Source organism: Orbicella franksi, chromosome 5 (genome assembly GCF_964199315.1).
Source record: "Orbicella franksi chromosome 5, jaOrbFran1.1, whole genome shotgun sequence".
In the NCBI taxonomy this organism is placed as follows: Eukaryota; Metazoa; Cnidaria; class Anthozoa; order Scleractinia; family Merulinidae; genus Orbicella; species Orbicella franksi.
This window is the reverse complement of record NC_138149.1, coordinates 25,443,572-25,463,787: the sequence shown is the minus strand read 5'-3', so window position 1 is coordinate 25,463,787 and position 20,216 is coordinate 25,443,572. Positions and strand designations below refer to the sequence as shown.

Genomic DNA, 20,216 nt, shown 5'->3' with positions numbered 1-20,216 from the left:
CTGAAGACAAAAAAGCGCGACAAAGGGCCACTAAATATAATATTGGGCTTGTTTAAATTATTTTTTTGTACTCTTTTAGCGATTTTTATTTCATTTTAAAATGACCACTAAAAAGAAGAAGCAAGCCCCTAACCAGCAAGGCCAGAAGTCAAGCGCTGGAAGTACCACACAGTCGAAATCACCGGGGCGAATCAAGCTGAAATCAAAACACAAAGAGGAGAGCGGCGCGAAAATTACTTCCTCTTGGCTGATTCCATTCACAAAATATGGCATTGGTTACGCTTCTCTGGTGCTGATCATCGGTATATATTTCATTTTTTGGAGGCATTGTTCGTTTTTGCCGTTGTAAATTACTTTTTATCCCTGTTTTCCCGATAAGTGATATAGTCAAAGAAGACCTTGCGTTGCATAGTGCAGCCATTATTTAGAGTTTTAAATTGAATTTCAGCAAAGATTGAACTTACCTAAAAAGACTTGTTTTCTTGATCCTACAGCTGTGGGCTTTGGGATTTTCCACAGGTGAGGTAACCTGACATAAATGTTAAATAAATCGTGGTAAATTGTCCCATTAAAAAAAAAAAAATTGAAACGAATTAATTGTAACGAGGTGGTAATTGATCAGGTATAAAAAGCTTACACTGTAAACTTATTAAAATTAATTCTTATGTTAGAACAATCGTAAGTAAATAATGTCACCATTGTGTCCGGCTTTATCTCGGTAGCTATCACGTCTCCAGAATGTTTGAAAACGAGCGGTTTTTCTCGCACTTGTCTGCATTGGAGAGGGAATTGTCTTTCAGAACAGAGATGGTGAGCTTGTTTCCTCTTTATTTCAGCTGAATAATTAATGCAGGGATAATTTGTGTAAAGAAAGAAGTGAGCAAGTCGTCACTGGTGTTAGATCTTTCATACCCTTTTTTTCTGTATTGGTTTAACATTTATTGTGATGCCTTATTGGCTTTATTTAGGGGACATTGACATGTTCACTTGCCCAGTCAGATCTTCCCCCCCCCCCCTCCCCCTTCCTTAACATCAGTCCACTTGGAATTTTGTGCCCCTATAGTCAATAGGCCATGTTCGATATATTGATCAATATTCTAACATGGATCCGAAGCTTTCAGGTCAAAATTGCAAATTTTTGAGGTCTCTTTTGTCTCACAATTCCCAAAAGAGACTTGGACACGTAGAAACTCTTATTTGTAAATTGACTGTTGAGTTTTCTCCTGTCTGCTCTATTGAAACATCTGTGCCCCCTTTTTCCTATTTACGTTTTCTATTTTCAGCTACAGCGTTCAGAAATACTAACTTGCTGGAAACACGGGCTTCTCAAGTTCAAAATATGTGGTGTACATGTATGCATGTACATGTATGCGACAGCTTGTATATAAGAATTGAGAACTGTATGGGAATTGTATACACCACATATTTTGAGCTTGGGAAGCCTGTGCTGGAAATAGAGAACTGAAGTGTATAAATTTAATTGGTACCGGTATATGTTAATAAATGTCTGGAAGTGTAATTTTCTTCTTTGATCCAAACAGGGCCTGTACTATTCATATTATAAAACTATTGCGGAAGCTCCAACATTTATTGGAGGTGTTCATGCCATTATGAACTGTAATGTAACAGAATATCCCGACACTATCAACACTCTCAAAAGATTTAATTTATACCCAGAGGTGAGTAATGGTCACTTGTAATTAGGTCTTGAATTCTCTCTGTTACTTATAGGTCATATAAATAAATGAATTGATCATCTCAGGAAAATACAGGGTACTTTCTATTATTCCAAAGACTCCAGAAATTTGGGTCCAAAGTCAAATGGAAAGGTCCGTTTCAGTTCCTTCCGACCGGAATATTTGGAACCACCTCTGGAGGTGGTCCTAAGTACATGTATTCTGGTTCAGTGGTTGCAACATTCTGACCATATTTTGCCATTCCATTTTGACAAACTGGTTCATTGCCCTACTTCTCTTCACTTATGTACAAAATTCGGAAAAGGAATAAAAAAATGGCAAAAGCCATTCCTCTTGGTTAGCCCGGTTTGATTGGAAAATGTCGTTCCATTTTCCTCAGGTATTCCCACTGGTTTCTGACATAATGGAGAGCACCCACAATGTTAAACAAATTTCTCTTGTAGCCATGGGAAAGTTACTATAACTAAGCTGAGCTCTCCACTAGCAAGGGCTCAAAAAAAGTGCTGTTCAGTCATTTGGGACAAGTAGATTCTCCTTCTGGGCAAGTACCTTTTCATTCTCACTTGCCTGATGGGCAAGAGGTCAAGCAAGTTGTCTACCAACTAAGTCATTAAAAACTTGAGCAAACTAAGACTTGCCCAGGGCAAGCAAACTTTGACTTGTCCTAAGGGTAAGCTGGAATTCAATTTTTTTTTTTTTTAGCCCTGTCCAAGCTTCTAGCCTGAAAAATTTGATATAATAGTGGCTGCCCAAAATGTGCTTTTAATAGGGTGTGCTCAAATAAGCAATTTATAAATGCAATATGTGAAAAATGTGAACTGAAAATTTTCTATGAAAAGCTAAAAACCTAGGGCACTTGTTTTGCACCATCAATTCTGCCCCATAAGGGTGATGTCTGATATTTAACCCCCAAAGTTCCATTCTGATGAGCCTAATTTAGAGGTTCATCTCAAAATTGAAAACTGAGCAAATTCCAGTCAGAGAATCTGGGTCATGTATTCTAACCAGTATTAGTAGAATTCTACTAGTATACTAATGCAAATGCTATAATCTGATTGGCTGAGCCACTGAACACCATCAGCCATTAGTGTGCAGTGGCTGGAGGTCGTCTTGGAAATGACGACGTTTTTTTTCGTTTTTCCAAAGTTTTGGAGGAAAATTTTGATGCAAATGGATAAATAAATTCCTAAGAAGTCTAAACGAAGGACATTTACGGTTTCTTGACTTTTAAAAAAGTTGAAATTATTGAAAAAACTGATGCGCACGTGCACAAAACTTCAATTTTAAATGGCAATTCAACATGAGCGATCTTTTTCAGGCTCAAAGTTTAATAATACCTCAAGCAATAATTGGAAATCGTTATCTGAAGTAAATTTTAGTAACAATTCTACTAAAACAATTAGATTATTTGCTCTCAATTTCTATGAGGTGATAGTTGATGAGGCCTATCACCTCATAGAAACCTCGAGCTCATAATCTAATTGTTAAATAGAATATTTTGGTCAGATCTTACTAACAATTAAGCTACTTGTGAAGGAAAATTGAATGTGAAAAGGGAGATATGCATAATTTATAGAGTACTGAAAAGCTGAAGCGAGGAACAAATCAAATTTTCTTTCAGGGTTAAGAAAAACTTACTGAGACAAGTCAGAGAGGTTTAATTATTAAATACTAACTAAAAGTTAAAAACCTGAGTGCTAATTTTTTTTAAAAACCTACACAGGGCTGTCATTAAGTTTTGAGTTACCTGTAGCCTAGATCTTCACACCCGTAACAAACTTGTTACTTTGAGGGTGAATTGTATCAAGAAAAGCCAATTTCACCCATTACATCAAGGGCCTATCAAGCATACTTGGCTACAACAGGTGTTACGGGTTATGGCCCTTTATGAAAGTCCTGCTACAAGCCTCTAGAGTGATTATAATTAATCTTATAATCTTCTCACTGAATAGAGTGAGTCATATTTTTTTCAGAACAGTATGATAACAGGATGCCTGTTCTCTCATTTATTCTTATATTTAACCTTCTAATTAATGTATTACTAACTGAATGCATGGATATGTTACTGTTATGATTGATTAAATGCTACCGGTATGTCGCAAATAGAGGTTGGGTGTCCAGGAGCCTGGGGGTTGGCCCAAGTGCTTACCCAAATCCAGAAGCCTGCCCTATGGATCTGCACCCCAGGCACCCAAACAATTGCCTCAGCCCTAACACTCAGTCTCCAACTGTAGGGGTGCTTGCAGCCGGCAGCCAGGTGAGGGTAAATATAGTATTATTGTTTTTCTTTGCTGCAGGTCGTGCTGGGATTTGCTTTTCGTATGTATGTTTGGTTAACAACAAGCTTGAATATTCACACCAAGACGTGTTACACAGTTAACAGGGGTTACAACCAACCTCCAGTTCAAAGCTGTGAAGGTAAGCGTATTGTATAGATTTATCAAATTTCTTGTAGAGTTTTCCAAATTGATGATGCAACCTGCCTGAACAGACTTTTTGGTTCATTTGAAAACTAATTATAAATATAACTAATTAAAGACAATATTACAACAGAGCCATGCTTTCCTTGGCCATTTTAATGAAGGTGCTTAAGGTCATTTTGTCTATTGACTTTGAATTGCCTGTAGTAAGAATCATTTATTAAACAATAATTATTTAGTTAAATAGTAGGATAACTATAAGTAAACTTAGATGTTAGAAAAGACAAAAATGAGTCAAAAGAAATTTAAACCTGGCTTGGACTTCCACACATACTGTAGCTGGAATTTTTACTGAGAGGCTCGACAGGCCTGAACTGATGTGGGAGTTAATAAAAGTGGTTACAAGTTGTAGATTAATAAAATAATGTTTCCTTAAAAAAATCCTTTAAATTCCTTAAAGCTAGATGTCCTATGTGGCAGGCAATCCTACATAGTGTCAAGATTAGTTGTCACCTGATGGTGAAAATAAAAGCGAAAAAAAGAGGTGATGAAAAAAGGTTTGGGTCTGGGTTGGGCCAAGTGGTCCATACTCGTCCATACTCGGTTTATATGTAGAATTATTAAGAAACTTATAGGGCTGGTCTAGGGTATTTCTACTCCACCCTGGATGGGATGCTAGTCCATCACAGGGTAATTACCTCCATTATATAATATGGTACTCATTTATACACCTTGGTGGAGAGAAGACTGTGAAGCAAAGTGAAGTGTCTTGCCCTAGATTAACAACACATTGCAATGACCCCAGCTAGCAGGGCTCAAACCTACACCAGTCAATCCAGAATCCAGCACACTAACCGTCAGGTCCCTGTGTCCCCCTGTTTCAGGTATGGGAGAATTGTCTTTCTTCTATGTGTATGCCATCTTCTATTTAAGTGGACTCATGATGTCCATGTTCTTCTTGCTCTGTTTTTATTTAAGGTAAGAAATGATTAATTTTTATTATTATTTTTTTAATGAAACTAATAAATAAATATCCTTATGATCTATTTCTAGTTTATACTAGATTCCAAAGAATCTGTGGGTTTCCAGTTGTACCAGGGCAGCTGGTAAAGAGTACATTCAGCACCACGAATGTTAGAATTTTCAGTCTCACTTTGTAATTCTTGTTAAGAGTTTTTAAAGTTTGATATTGGACTCGTCATGATCAGCAGCTTCAATTCAAACGTGCAAGTTAAAAGATTGTCTGAGCCCCTGTAGTATCATACATTGTTATAATTCCACATTTTCCTATCTTCAAAAATAATACAAGAAGCATTTTTTTTTATTTTATTTCAAAAGAACTTTTTCAAAATGCACATTTGTGAAAACATGATCTTAAGTTTTACTTCCATGTTATTTACAAATCATGGTCAAAATTTTACAATTTATTGTCGTCACAAATGTTGGTCTTGCCTTTTTTTTTCTAGTGGCAGTATTCTTGGTGGAGTTATAGGTACACTCTCTTACTTCTATAACCATGGTGAGGTAAGCTGCTTCTGGTGCAATCTTTGTTACATGATCATAGGACATTTGAAAACTGCAACTAACAGTATTAATAAATATGTTATTTGAGGCTCAAAGATCTCATTACTCAAAAATTGAGAAGCCTTGCACAATGCCTTCCTAATAATTGAATTATGATTATCATAATGATTCTTTTTTGTTGTAGCTTTACCTACATGTATTACATATTTTGATCTTGTAATCGGACAGTGAGTAGGTGATGGCACTAATCTTGTTCTTCTTTTTAATTGTAAATTTTCTGTTCAGTGCACCAGGGTTATGTGGACGCCACCACTGAGAGAAAGTTTTTCATATCCATTTCTTGTTTTCCAACTACTGGCTGTTACTCTGACACTCAAGTATGTGAATCAAGTTTTAATGTATAAAATATTTAATTCCAGACTGGCTTCACATCAGTTTTCAAAGTCACAAGCAAACAATTAGTTTGAAATACCGACTATGGATTTTGTGGCAAGTCCCTGCTAAGTTATTGACAGAAATGCTCAAAAAATGCAACAGTTTTGATGTGCACATTGACTACAATACCCATGATAGCAACAACAACAAAGTCAACATTGAGATATGCATTCACATAATTACACCCTGTATATAGATTACATGTATGCATACCTAAATATATTCTCTAAAGTCTTGCCTTGGACGTAAGCTTTGAGCAACAGAGCCTACAGACAGCAGTTTCCGGTCACACTGCTATTTTAAGGTGAAGGTGATCTCCCTCCTTGGTTACCCCCAGCCAAGACATTGGTAGAATCCACCTGGCAGTATGGAGTATCTCAGTGAAGGAAAAATGTTCTTTTGACCTGTACAGTGTACCTGCCATTGCTTAACTTTTGAATTTTTCTTCTCTCAGGTCTCCCAAGGCTGATTGGCGACACTTGTCATTAGTTGCCATAACAACTAGCTTATTTATGATTCCATGGCAGGTATGAGGGAAAGTGTGTTCTGCCTTTGGTTCGTAATTTTTTTCTTGGAAGTTGATATCACAATAACATGCAATTTATTTCTCACACGCTGAATGCCATTTGTCTGCTACACAATGCAACAGCACTTTATAACAAACAACAAACCTGAAAACAGCATCTGCAAGGACTAATGAATGCAAAAACTGTGACGTCAATTCTAAGCCTGTAGGCAAAAAACAGAATGTCAACAATACCTAGAATGTATCAGACGAGCGCAAACTGGCAAAGGGCTGCGTGGGCGGGAAAAGCTGTTGCTTGTATGGTGAGAAACAGAAAACTGAGTCACAAGACCTAGTGTGACATGGGAATCCTAACTTGGGCCCAGCCCCAGCTTCAGTGTGTGAGAACCTCATTTCTCGCCTCTTTTGCAAGCTTAGCCAGCGAGAAATCCATTTAGTGTATCTTGTATTTTTTTTTTGTTTTTCATCTTAGAGGGTACATTTATTTACATGTATCATTATGTTGTTTCTAAGTCTACTCCTTGATCGCTCTAAGCCTGAGCTGTTTTCCATTAAATATTCCCTTTCAGTTTGCTCAGTTTGCATTGCTGACACAGGTAAGTACAGCAGCAGTAATATCTAGATATCATGTCAAAATTATCAATTGAAAATAATTATAAATTTGCAGCCTCTGTGTCAAGATTTGCCACCTATCCACACCAACATCTGTCAATGTTGTCATTATTATTAAGAGCAAATACATGTATGGGAGAAATTCACTTTGTTTGAACTCCTATTGTATTACCTACTCTTTGATTTGTACGAAATAACTTAAACCCAGTATTTTTATTGGACAGGTACACCTTTAAGTTGTTTAATTAACAACTTGAAGTTATTTACTTTTGACAGACATGTGCCTTATTTGGATTATACTTTCTTCAGTTCATCACTTCACACAAATTGTGTAACATTCTATTTGGGCTGCTGGTATGTATAATTTCCCTATTTTTATATAAGTTGCAAGCCTCTTGTATTTTTTTGTGACAGGAATAATTTTGCATTTACAGCTATGTACTATTGTGAACCTTTAAAATTATGTGTGAAGAATACAAAAATTAAGGCAAGTTAAATTCAAAATCACACACAGATATTCAATATTTACATTGGCTAGTCTCCATCAGGCTCATACTCCATCATACTGTGCCTGAATTTCATACTACATACATTTGTCCTCACCAAGAAAGGGTTTCCATAAAGTGATTATGGTTGAAACTCGACTTGTATTAAATGCTTGTGAAGCTTCATTCCATACAATATCTCTTGTAGGTGGGGCATGTTTTGAACTTTATAATTCAGTTTGGAAACTCCATGCTTCTCAGGTAAGGATTTCACGTTAACATGCAGATTACATGTAAACCGACATGCTACATCACTGTAGCTGAGTCAAATGCAAAATTTTGCATTATAGGAGTCAGTATTTTTAATAGTTGCTGATAAACTGTGTCAATACTTTTATCAACAGTTCATTCTTCTTGTCAGCCCTTATCATAACTTTAGTAAGTATTACAAAACCAGAAGGATATATTGTTAATGTAAAGGATCGATAGTATTGTTAAACTTTATACACTTTTTATCATTTGTTGATACTAACCACTTATTAAGCAAGAGTGGTAGAGGTCTTTATGGGAAAATCTCAAACCTCAGCCTTGGCTTATTGACCGAGCAATAGCAAGGTCAATATGCTAAGGCTGAGGTTTCAGAATATTCCATAAAGACTGAATGTTTGAGGTTTTAACTTGTTTATTTTGGCGGCCTGTGGGCATTATGGGAGAATAATGTCCTAGAGCTACCCAATCAGAGCCCATGTTATATCAGCTTCAAACAAAAACTATTTAATAATCGCAAGGAAGTTTATCGTTAATTGATTTTAAAATATAAAGGAAATTGCAATTAGTGACATTTTACATGTATTTTTCTGCAGATTATCGCCAAACTTGAGCCACTTATTTACCAAGTGCCACATCAGCTTCTCATATGGGTATGTTGAGAGTGTTATTAATTTTCAAACCGTTACGACAAACCGTTATTCAAACCGTTTTGACAACCATTTAATCTCCTCGAATTTTAGTTATTATTAATTGTGGTTATTTTCAGGTTATTCAAGCTGTGATGTTTCTCACTGGAGCCATAGGAATTAAGATTGCGATTGCAAAGATCCTTGGAATCGCAGATGATGTAAGCAAACTGATCTCATTCCTGTTGAACTCCAAAAATTGTTACACTGAACCTCTAACGCATTTGTGGCTACTTTTGTTGATGGCCCTGATAGCAATCCACTTCTGTTGTTTGTTGAAAGTTTTTGTGCCTTGGAGAAACGTGAGGAGTATTTTTACCACTCGTGGATGAGATGCATCAGCTCCTTTCCCGCTCACCCTCTCCGATACTTTTTTTCTCCAGTTGTCCTTCATTTACTTTGGTACCCATCTAATATACTCCTGGGTTTTAAGAGGCTCTGTAAGAGGTACGAGTCTTTCCAACAAACACTTGTACATGTAAGACGAGCTAATGAGGCGTCAAGGCACCAAATGTGCCTCTCGCCATCGCTGATTCCCCGAAAAAAAAAAAGACGATGCCATTTTTAACGGTTGATACCATAATTGGTAACCAAGCTTTTCGGAATGGACGATGTCATACCTGCTCTAGGTTAGGCCTGGACTAGGTCGAAACTGGTTATAATTTGGTGATAGACTTACAGACTCATGAAATGCGTAATTGTTCACTTTCACGCTGGTTTGCTTGCGGTTAGCTTTTATTTGTTGGTTAGAGCAATACCATAAGTAAAATAGACTACTAAGGAAGCACATTTTATGATTAAATTTTGCGGGGAATCTGGCGGATCACCCTGGTGGTGTAGTGGTATGAGAGGGATGTTAGCATGGGGGAATTTACAGGTTTTAGGTGGTGAAACGTTAAAGCGGGAACGATCGTTTATGAAAGGAAAAAGTGCCTCGTCACCTTGCTGCCAGTGGCTAAAATTTAGAGCCTTAAAGAATTACATTGACGAGTAGCATCTAGTCTATCCCTTTGGTTGCAACAGTATGAATTCTTTTTATTCCATTTCAGGCACACATAACCAGCATCTTACGTTCCAAGTTTTCCAACTTCAGGAATTTTGACACCTCGTTGTACACGTGTGCTCCAGAGTTTGACTTCCTCGATCCAGAGGTTTGTTAGGAATATTACGAAACAACATGTTTGCATGTAACTTTATTTAGTTATTTTTGTTCTTTTTTATTGTGATTAGCTGTATTTTCGGACATAGACTAGAGATAGAGGCTTAAGACACTCGTCATTTTTTTGTCCTTTGCTGGGCAATGTCAAACTGTGACTTAGAAGGGGCAGTGAAAAGCGGTTTTAGAACAAGCGTGCGAGTAGAATAAATATGTAGGATTGCTCTTTTGAAATATTTCACTCAAAATTGGGCTTGTTTTTTCTTTGGAAATACTGTAGTTGTAATAAGAATAGAACAATATTTCTCGCTTTCAAAATATTAAACCTGTTGGACCCATGACTGTTACTGGTGATTCACTTTGTTCTTTTGTAGACTCCGACAAAGTTAACGAAGACTTTTCTATTACCAGCTGCAGCTGTTGGTATAACTGCGGTTGTAATGAAGGTGAAATGATTTCTTATTTTTAGAATAATTAACAGGCTTCTTGATTCGTTACTATGAATTGTAACAGTTACTATGAATTTGCCAGACTAAATTACTATTTTCGATGAATGTTGATTGATAATGAGATTGCCAAAGCACGCCTCTATAAGCCAAGTTCCCTCTGTAGGTTGAAATTTGGTGTTAAAAGTTTTTGCTGTTTTTGCTTTTTTTTTTTTTTTTTTTTTTTGCTGTGATCCAAAAAGGGTCCTTCAGTGTTACATATAGAATGTAATTTGAATTGAGATTCGTGCAGCTAAATTAGACGTGGTTTTGAAATTCTTCCTTCCTAACGACCTCATTATCTACATACAACACCACTTTTTGTGAATGGCCTCTCGAATCTTCTAATTCTTCATTTCAGATTCTTGGAAATGAATGGAAGGCTTGGATGGCTGCAAAAGACAAGTCGGACAAAGCAATAGAATCAGAACCCGAATCAGATGAAGAAGAAAAAGAAGATTATAAGTAAGGCCCCGTTCACGCTGCGCCGGAGGAATTTGAAAACGCAGCTCTATTTCAAAGGCTAGGTCTACCGTCCACACTAATCTGCCACGAAATGGAGCTTTTCGAAAACGCTCTTCAAACCGGAGGAATTTGAAAACGCCGGCTTTTCGTTTTCGTGTAGACGTAAAACTTTGAAATCGGATTTTTTCAAAAACGATGGCCTAGTTTTCCGTCAAAAATGACCGGTGGTTGTTGCGTTTTTAAATTCCTCCGGCGTAGTGTGGAGGGAAACGTTTTCATAGTGAAACTTCCGTTTTCAGATTCCTCCGGCATAGTGTGGACCGGTCGTGAGACTTCAAGTATATTACCAAAATGTTCTGACAACGATGAAATGCAATTTATGGCGCTGTCTTACGGTGTTGGCCCAGCCTGTAGTGTTCGTAAAAAAAAAAAAAAAAAAAAAAAAAAAAAAACAGATGTAATTCTGTGAGATCTAAAATTGTCCTGTAGACTTTCATATAGATAACTTCGAGGGATTTCAACGTGTCTTTCTTGTCGATAAACGCATGCATAAATTCACAGAAGATTGATGGGCAGTTTCGGAGGTATGCGTTGATTGGACACACTGAAAGAATTTGGGTCGGGGAAGAAAAACTAGCCTCAGCAGATTATTCCCCAGGATAGAAATAACTTGCATGAATTTTTCAATGAAAAGGTCTTTTCATTTGGATATTAACTAACCTTTTTTCTCATTTCTTGTATAGGAAAGCAGTGAACCTGAAACCTTATGCTGAGGTAACTTGGGCTTCTTTTCAAACGCTTTCCTTCAGAGAAATAAATCTTAATTAAGTCCATTGATAAGTGTGGTTGTGGGATAATTTGAATGAAAGCTACAGAGCAGTAATTTCATGTGGTACTGTTTATTACGCTGTACAAGGTGGTTCTAACTTAAACGTCCGTGGATGAAATTCTAGTGTGTGTGACTATTCAAATGAAAGCTATTGAGCAGTGCTTTCATGTAGTTCTGTTCATTATACTGTACAAGGTGGATCTAACTTTTATGTCTGTGGACGAAATCTTATTGTGTGACTATCCAAATAAAAGCTATTGAGCAGTACTTTCATGTGGTAAGGTTTTAAAATTTGAAGCCCGTGGATGAAAGTCTACTGTGTTTCCATCAAAATGGAAGCTATTGATCAGCACTTCAGTTCCTGTAGTACTGCTTGTCATGTTGTACAAGGTGCTTTACCATTCATTTCTGCGGGTAAAACTAGTGCGCCGTGCTTCTCTATTGATGAACTACGAAAATATTGTGAACTGGCCACACCTTTTGCCAAGCGCCATTCTTGATTATCGCTTCTGTTTCTCTGGCATCAGCATTTGTACCACGTGCTGCAGTCTCTGGCCTTCGTTATCATGGCGATCATTATCATGCGACTGAAGTTGTTTGGAACCCCTGCTCTGTGTGTTATGGCTTCACTCTTGGCTTCAAGACAGGTAAGGTAAACCAAATAAGAGACAAAGTGTCTGACCACATTTCTAAAAACCGAGAGGAGAGTTGAAAGACGTTTGAGATGTTTGGAAATGTGATAAAACACGATCTCAATGGCTGTTATTACAGTTATCAGCGGTTTGACATACAAACAACGCAAAAGGGTCAATTCTGCTTTGTATTGACCTGTTCACCTCGCTTGCATGTCTTTTTACACAAAATAATGTGTGGCCACAGACTCAACTGCACTAACAGTTATCATGTTCTCAATCGAAGCTGAGACTAAGGAGAAAAAGGCTAAGTAAAACCATAAAAATCTATGTTAATTAAGAACACATTTTCATGTGAAGCGTTACTCGTGAGTTATTACAAGTTTTGTCGTACGGTCCTCAAAATCTCGAAATCTAACGTAACAATAGATGTGTCCCTACTAGTAAGGAGAACATATCTTTTAAAATGGAATTTTGTGGATACATTTGAATGTAATACTATGTTTTCTTTATTTCAGTTGTTTGGTTTTGTTTGCGATAAGCGGAAACACCAAGCTGCAGTAGTGGTGCTTATAGCTGTCATGTCAGTACAAGGGATAAGGAACCTACAAGTTCAGTTTGTAAGTGTTCTATTCTTTCATTCTCTCTCCAGTATTAAGTTGACTACATATATCAAGGGTGTCCATTTCCTAGGCATGCGCAAGTTTAAGACACTGGGGATGCTGGGAGAACACTCGAAAAGCTTGTAAATCACGAGCCGTTAGGAGAGTGATTTACAAGCTGTTCTCGTGTTCTCCAAACATCTCGCATGGTTTTTGCGTCGATAAACCCATCGAAAGAGTGGTCTATCACTTAAGTAGATAGCAAGTAGCGTAGCAGTGTGCGTGTGTTAACAAAATGATGGCCACTTCTTTGCGTTTTGGAGGTGTCTGTGAAGAGGATTTAGAGAACGTTTTGAACGTCTAGTAGATTTATATCGAAACAATTCGATTATTCGCTCTCGATTTCTATCGCGTGATAGTTCACCACTAAATTTTCTCCGATTTTTATTGGTTTAAATTGATCACGTGACACGATAGTGTTCATCCGCGGAGAGACACTATCAGCCCATAGTGCCCGTCCGAGGAAAATACCCGGATGGATAGTACTCGTCCGTGAAAATATTTCTGTAAACAAGCGGGCTTAAAGAAAATAAACAATTGAATTTGTATTAAGAGGGTTTTTGTTTGCTTTCTTTTTCAAATTTTACATTAGCTTTCACGGCTTTCATCTAAAAAAGTTGAAAATAATTCAATATGATTTTTGAACTGGCGCGCGGAAGAAAATTTAGTGGTGAACAATGAAGACAATGGAGTGTTTATGTCTCGGAACTATCGGTTTGATAGTTGCCCCTTGGAAATTTGATGTTCTTAGAACTAGCATATTTGCCCTCGAAGCTTCACTTCTCGGGGAAATATTTGTGGGCTCGTGTTTCCACAGCATTTCTCGTTCTCCCAAGCTTTCTCTCGTGTTTTCATAAGTGGATAGAAACCCGGAAATGTCCTCTATTGTCTAGTGTGACCACACATTATGAGGTTTCAAAAACTAAAATAGCTTTTCAGGTTTTTCCTTCGCACGGGCTAATTCTCAATCTTGGTTTTTACCCTTTTGACGTTAAGTGTTGAAGTGTTCAGATAAATCACTGATAAGTTGATATTGATGGCGTTGTAATGGCCAGGAGTTCTGTGTGAGATTTCGATGTGAAAAGATAGGCCACACTAACTCAACAGTTTATTTTAGTAACTAAATGAATTGAAGGAAGAAACGTGAATTTAAACTTCAAGTTTCTGGTTTTTTATTATTATTATTATTGTTATTATTATTATTATTATTATTATTATTATTATTATTATTATTATTATTATTATTATTTTAACTTCAGGCGACGCAAGGAGAGTATAATAACCCAGAACAAGAAGCTTTAGTAAGTTTATTACTATTAACATCTGAGTTTTCATGATCACATTGATGTATTTTCACCAGGCAGGTGACAGGCACACCATCGTCCACAATCATCGTCTGCGGAAGGGAGGGGAGGGGGGGGGGGAAGGGGGGTCCTTGATGTTCGACGAAATTAACATTGCAGTCAGTAATATAGTTACTTCGAGCGTTGAACCGAACATTGTGAAACACACACCTCGTGGAAAACATGAATTACCCCAAATGACTATAGATTCAACAATGTTAGTGGAAGTTTTTGGGATAACTTTCTTGGGAATGAAGTAAAAACGAGGGAATGCCGCACCCCGCGGGTCGGTAGATTTTGCTATTTGTTATTAAAACCAACGTCTTTTTTTATCTTTACTCATTTGTTCTTGTTCGGCCTCAAGAGTCCTCATGGGCCCGATGAGGATGAGTGTGAGTGTCATTTGTTCTTGTAAGTCTTTAATATCTCGTCTGTTGTTGTGCAGGTTGAGTGGATCAATACGGAAACACCCAAGAGTAAGGTTTTGAATTGTGTTTTTATATTGTTTTTAGTTTGGTATTCAGTGTTACCTTTTACAGTGTTTAGAACTAGTTGCTAGTTACGATTAATTTAACTGGGACATGGTTGCTAGCAATGAGGGGCCTTCTGTCCTGTTAAACGGATTTTACATTACCTTACCTTTTTCCTCAAATAGATTCTGTGTTCGCTGGTGCTATGCCAACCATGGCTACAGTTAAACTATGCACAGGTCGGGCTATTGTTAACCATCCTCATTATGAAGACGTTGGCATAAGGTAACGTAATCACTGTATTAGCATACATTACTGGAAAATAAATTAACATAATTATTGGTTAATTAAATTAATAAGTTATTAATATCCCCTAATAATACCTTCAATTTTGAAAACGTTGTAACCATATCAAAGTTTTAGAAACTCTTACAGTCTTCAAAATTCCCAAAAGTTTCGAGTAAAGATATTGTTTTCCTGCTCTGTAGAAGACATAATGAGAAACACCGAAGTAGGGTCAATGTTTTAGCGATCATAAGCCTTCGACGCTGTCACAGAGTCTGTCTCAAGTGAATGTGGCGGGAATCTTTTGTCACGTGAGCTTGGGTGCCCTAAGCCACGTGTCAAAACATCCCCGTATAGTGCCGGAAGTTCAAATCCACGGTCTCGATTGAGCGTCGGGGACTGGCACAGGATTTCTAAGGCCTCACGAATTCTTCTCCTGAAGTTGTTTTCTTCTCTAACTATGACAGCCGCCTTATTCTCCTCCAAGTTTGTCTTTAACTTGCAGTTGTTTTGCTTGTATTATCAAGCGAAATTACGAAACCATTGTAATAAACTCAACTTTATAATTTACGGACAGTTCTTGTGATAGAAAACATCACTCTGGTCATTTTGTTGCAGAGAAAGGACTCACAAAGTGTACCAAATCTTCAGTAGGAAGCCGCCTGCTGTTGTCTGGGAAACGCTGAATTCCATGAAAGTCACACACGTGATTGTTGACACGCAGTGGTGCAGAGGACGACCAAAGTAAGTATATAGCCTTGTTGTCATGGAAACAATTTTTTAAAAATTTATAGTGGGGGCTCAGAATGGCTGGAATGTTATCTTTTTGTAAGCAATTTTCGTCAGAGAGGTAACTTAAGCATATAACGCGTAACCGAAACATTCTACGACTCTTAAAAATAAGAAAGCTACGGTGACAGCGGCAACAAGAACCTCGTGAAACAAGGTGTGAAATAACCAGACCACAGCTTGTTTCGTGTTTCTATTTGAGGCTGAATGTTGTCTTCCAGCGGGGCCTGGGGCCCGTTTCTCGTAGGTCCCGAAAAGTTTTCCCACCCGGAAAGCCATAGCAAAATCTCGAACCTTGAGATTAAAGAACTGTTTTATTCACGTATTCTTAATATGAACAGAGGTTCCTTTCATACAAGAAGTTTCGGGCGTATACAATTCTCCGTTTTAGATACAGATTAACTAAAAATGGCTTTACGGTCACGCAAAGTTTCCGGGGCCTTCGAGAAACGGGCCCCAGGTTCTCAAACCAATAAATACTCAAAATACGTTTTGCGAGACTCCGGAAGCCAAATGCAATTATCTAGAGCTGTTCAGTACGCCGAGCGGTCTAAAACCCTACTCAAACTCAAGATGAAACGCCGGCGATCAATTCAAGAGGTAAAATAGGAAAATTATCCATCGTGGCTCACGTTCTTCAAAACCCACAAAACACGACGGCAACGGCAACGAGAACGTCACCAAGCAAAAGGTTTAATGATCAGAACAATGGCTGTGCATGTGCGTTGTAATTCTTGGTACATTTCGTTGCCGTCCTCTGCAAAACAGCAACGTGAAATGACCAAATTCTGAGTTGTCTGGTGAACGTGAACCACTACGGCTAATTTTTCGTATTTCTATTTGGAATTGAACGCATTCGTAGCATATTCAGCAGGGGCAAGTTTTAATACCGTCAGACACACTGCATAGTTCCAAATAAATGCGTTGAAATTCCAAAGTTAAATAGAAATACATTTTCTACTAGGCGTCGTCCTCGCCGTCGCCGTCGTATATGCGTACGGTCCCTGTTGTTGTGCAGAGAACGGCTTCTAATTATTCAAAGATTTGTAACGCACGTGCACAGCTATTGCTCTATTCATTAAACCTTTTGTTTGGTGACGTTCTCGTTGTCGCCGTCGTGGTTTCCTTAAGCTCCTATATTTTATTTACCCAAGATGGCGACCAGCCTGTCCCTTGATTGACGACTTGTTGTGCTTAGTAACCAACTCTTGTTTTATATGTGACATTTTTTCTCTCCCTTTTCTCGGCAGACCTGGTTGTGGTATGGTTGACATCTGGGATCTGGAAGATGAAGAAAACAAGGCTCGACCGAGCTGCTGTCATATACTGGCTGACAATCCGGCACCTTTTAAAGAGGTGTTTAGCAATGAGAAATATTACGTTTTTCAAGTGCATCCCAGCTAACAGATTCTGAAAGGTTTTTTGACAAATCTTAAACTTTGACCAAGATGTACAACAAGTTCGTTCCCACGGTCTTCTCTTCTTTGGGAAGAAGCAAGATCCTGGGAACTAGAAGTAGGTTCGTCGGTGTAGCTTCTGGTAAACGCTAATCCGAGAATTAAAATTTCAGCAAAGTTTTTGTTTGTTATAAGCTTAGTTTTTTTAGGCTTCGGTTCCAGATTAGCCAAAACGTTTACAGAACTAATAATTACAGATAATCCTATAGAGGAGATGTAAAACTGAATTGAAAGTGTTTGGCAATTCTCGGCAGGGGTTTTAAGAGAAGATAAGTTTATGAAATTGCAGAATGAGATAAATATTGAAAATGGAATCAAAAGGCTTGTAGGTTTGTTCGCTTTCTCAAACGTTTGACCGGACTGGCCGGCGTCGTCTTGGAAGATGGCTGTGGCAGGATAATTTAAAATCTGGCAAATTGCTGTGTAAATGGCTTACTGACCAAGCGTGAGGTCAAGATGGCTGGTGCACTATTTTCTTGCGGGACACAGCGGGTTATCCGGAGCGGGCAAGGTAGCTCCATCTTGCCCGCTCGGGTAGCCAATCACAGCGCAGGATTTGGTTCATCTTGCCCGGTCACGGAGCTTGCCATATAATAAATATTATTAGTAGAATTCTACTTGTATACTAATGCAAATGCTGCAATCTGATTGGCTGAGCTACTCGTACACTATCAGCCATTAGTATAATTTCAGAGCTGAGCAAAGAGTTTCGAGCAATCTGATTGGTTGAGCGATTCCTTATATGACGCCATATAGCATTTTTAAGGCCAGGCTGCTAAGCTCGCCGCCTTTGCCATCTCGGCAAGTACACATTTCGGATAAGTGCTGAATGAATTTTTCATTTATTCGGAAGACTTCACTCCAAATACAGGATATTTGAAAGGATAGAGAATTTTCAAAATGAGTGCTGTCTCCCTTGGACCAAAAATACTTTCAAGAACTGGTATTCAAAGAATTTAAGAATCGTAAATGCAGTGGTTACGTTGATCGCCAGCCCGATAGGTAGCGTATTTTCGGCAAAGGAAAGTGACATCGAACGCCCCGTTTTGTTTTGACGCAGTGGCTGCCGGTCGTCTTGCCCTTCCCACTAGGACTGAGTTTCTCACGCAGTCGTTATTTGGGTCATAACGCAACGCTTCTTTTCAGAGTGTATTCCTTTCTTTGCGAAGAGAACTACTCGGGTTACCAGATCACGAAATCAACTTTCCCATCCCCCTACTCCCCATTACAGGTGTAGATCATGGCCTGGGACCACACCCAATGCCCATCTGGCCAGCTACAGGTTACACGTATGCTTACTGGGAAATTTAGTTTGTCAGGGAACGTGCTGAGATAAGAAATTTCGGACATGGAAAGAACAGCCGATATAAATTCACCATCAACTAGAAAACTATTTTAGATATTATTTGTAGGTTGCTTTGTGGCCATGATGGTGCCGATGAAGTCTAATCGTGTGCATCTGAGTATTGGTTTGGAGTCCGGTCATAACGCAACGCTTCTTTTCAGAGTGTATTCCTTTCTTTGCGAAGAGAACTATTCGGGTTACCAGATCACGAAATCAACTTTCCCATCCCCCTACTCCCCATTACAGGTGTAGATCATGGCCTGGGACCACACCCAATGCCCATCTGGCCAGCTACAGGTTACACGTATGCTTACTGGGAAATTTAGTTTGTCAGGGAACGTGCTGAGATAAGAAAATTCGGACATGGAAAGAACAGCCGATATAAATTCACCATCAACTAGAAAATTATTTTAGATATTATTTGTAGGTTGCTTTGTGGCCATGATGGTGCCGATGAAGTCTAATCGTGTGCATCTGAGTATTGGTTTGGAGTCCGGGCGCTCATTCTGCCCTTATTAGTATGAAAGTTTATGTAAAATTTTCATGTTTAATTTTTTTTTCTTCACAATTATTTATAGAAATTCAGTAAAGAAACTCATCAGTGGAAGCATAAGAAAATGTTTCAGATAATGCACATATCCTTTGTTCTTTGAAATGCAAAGGATACCGGTGTGGCATGAAACATTCAGGCGTGGCGAATTTACAAAGCAAGTATGTTTTACAATACGGGCTTTCTGAATTTGCTCATTATTCATCACGGGTTTAGTTTGTCAACTGCCACCATCTTGGTTTGTTCCTTATGCTGGCGCTCCGTCCTCGATTCTGGGAAAGCACTTTCCTTATTACAGCAGAAGACCATTATCACTTCAATACGGATGACATGCTTCACGGTCGGGCAAGATATGGACTGAAACAACGCTACATTTGATGTAAACGGGCAGGCTGTGGACAAACGTAATGTACACAAGTGTCTTTTCATTCTCTGTTAGAACTCTCTCTGAAGTGCGCCGTTAATTTAGTTTTTGCATATTCCTGGGATGTCTTTATTTTATATGGAAGGGTGGTTTGTCTGCACAAAAAGTGACGCAGAACGACTTTCCCTCAGCTGCAATAAACTGAAAGGATTAAACTTGCGAGGTAGCTGCGATCTTTCAGTGGGGCGTATAATTATTTATAGACTTCTAAGTTTTAAAAAACATTCGCCACACGAAATCTTTTAAGATTTCGGTTCTTAATATTAAAATATTAAGCACCGTACGTTTAAGCTGTATATTTGTTAAATTATTGTCATTTTTCAAACGTTTTAGATTTGTCGTAGACAGCGATGAGATAAGAGCCTTTCTTGACGAACCTTTGTGACGCGTACATGACAGAGATGAGTACGTGATCACCTGCAATGGCTCTCTCGCAACCCCTCGGTCAGAACATTCTGAACATTAATAAAAATTAAACTTTTAAATTAAAACGTATTTAATTTATCCTCGGAGTATCAGTGCAAAGACACAAGGAGCCAGTTCTCCCAACATGAGTTTAAATGCATGAACAAGGACAGATAAGAAATTGCAGGTTGATACAGAACAATTGATAATAAGAGTAAGCCCCAATTGCAAAAAACCGTATACCGCAAAAGGCCAGTTACAAGC

General features: G+C 38.3%; 1 protein-coding gene across 1 annotated transcript; it reads left to right on the top strand.

Annotated features, from left to right (window-relative positions):
• Window positions 1-20: 20 nt before the first annotated feature.
• On the top strand, window positions 21-19,174 carry LOC145487277 (protein C-mannosyl-transferase DPY19L1-like). Its single transcript, XM_081466023.1, has 26 exons — window positions 21-302; window positions 495-519; window positions 723-810; window positions 1,542-1,679; window positions 3,995-4,115; window positions 5,002-5,095; window positions 5,584-5,641; window positions 5,927-6,018; window positions 6,531-6,603; window positions 7,172-7,198; window positions 7,491-7,568; window positions 7,908-7,960; window positions 8,104-8,137; window positions 8,563-8,619; window positions 8,736-8,816; window positions 9,705-9,806; window positions 10,186-10,257; window positions 10,658-10,761; window positions 11,505-11,535; window positions 12,118-12,237; window positions 12,741-12,842; window positions 14,144-14,185; window positions 14,673-14,703; window positions 14,883-14,982; window positions 15,601-15,726; window positions 17,022-19,174. The coding sequence occupies exons 1-26, from the start codon at window positions 101-103 to the stop codon at window positions 17,173-17,175; spliced, it is 2,205 nt and encodes a 734-aa protein (XP_081322149.1). The 5' UTR covers window positions 21-100; the 3' UTR covers window positions 17,176-19,174.
• The last annotated feature ends 1,042 nt before the right edge of the window (window positions 19,175-20,216 follow it).

Excerpts from the sequence above, each read along its gene's own strand:
- LOC145487277 (XM_081466023.1), top strand. The coding sequence starts at position 101 with ATGACCACTAAAAAGAAGAAGCAAGCCCCTAACCAGCAAGGCCAGAAG. Across the intron at positions 303-494 it reads TTCTCTGGTGCTGATCATCG|CTGTGGGCTTTGGGATTTTC; the intron begins GTATATATTTCA and ends TTGATCCTACAG. Across the intron at positions 14,704-14,882 it reads CAATACGGAAACACCCAAGA|ATTCTGTGTTCGCTGGTGCT; the intron begins GTAAGGTTTTGA and ends TTCCTCAAATAG.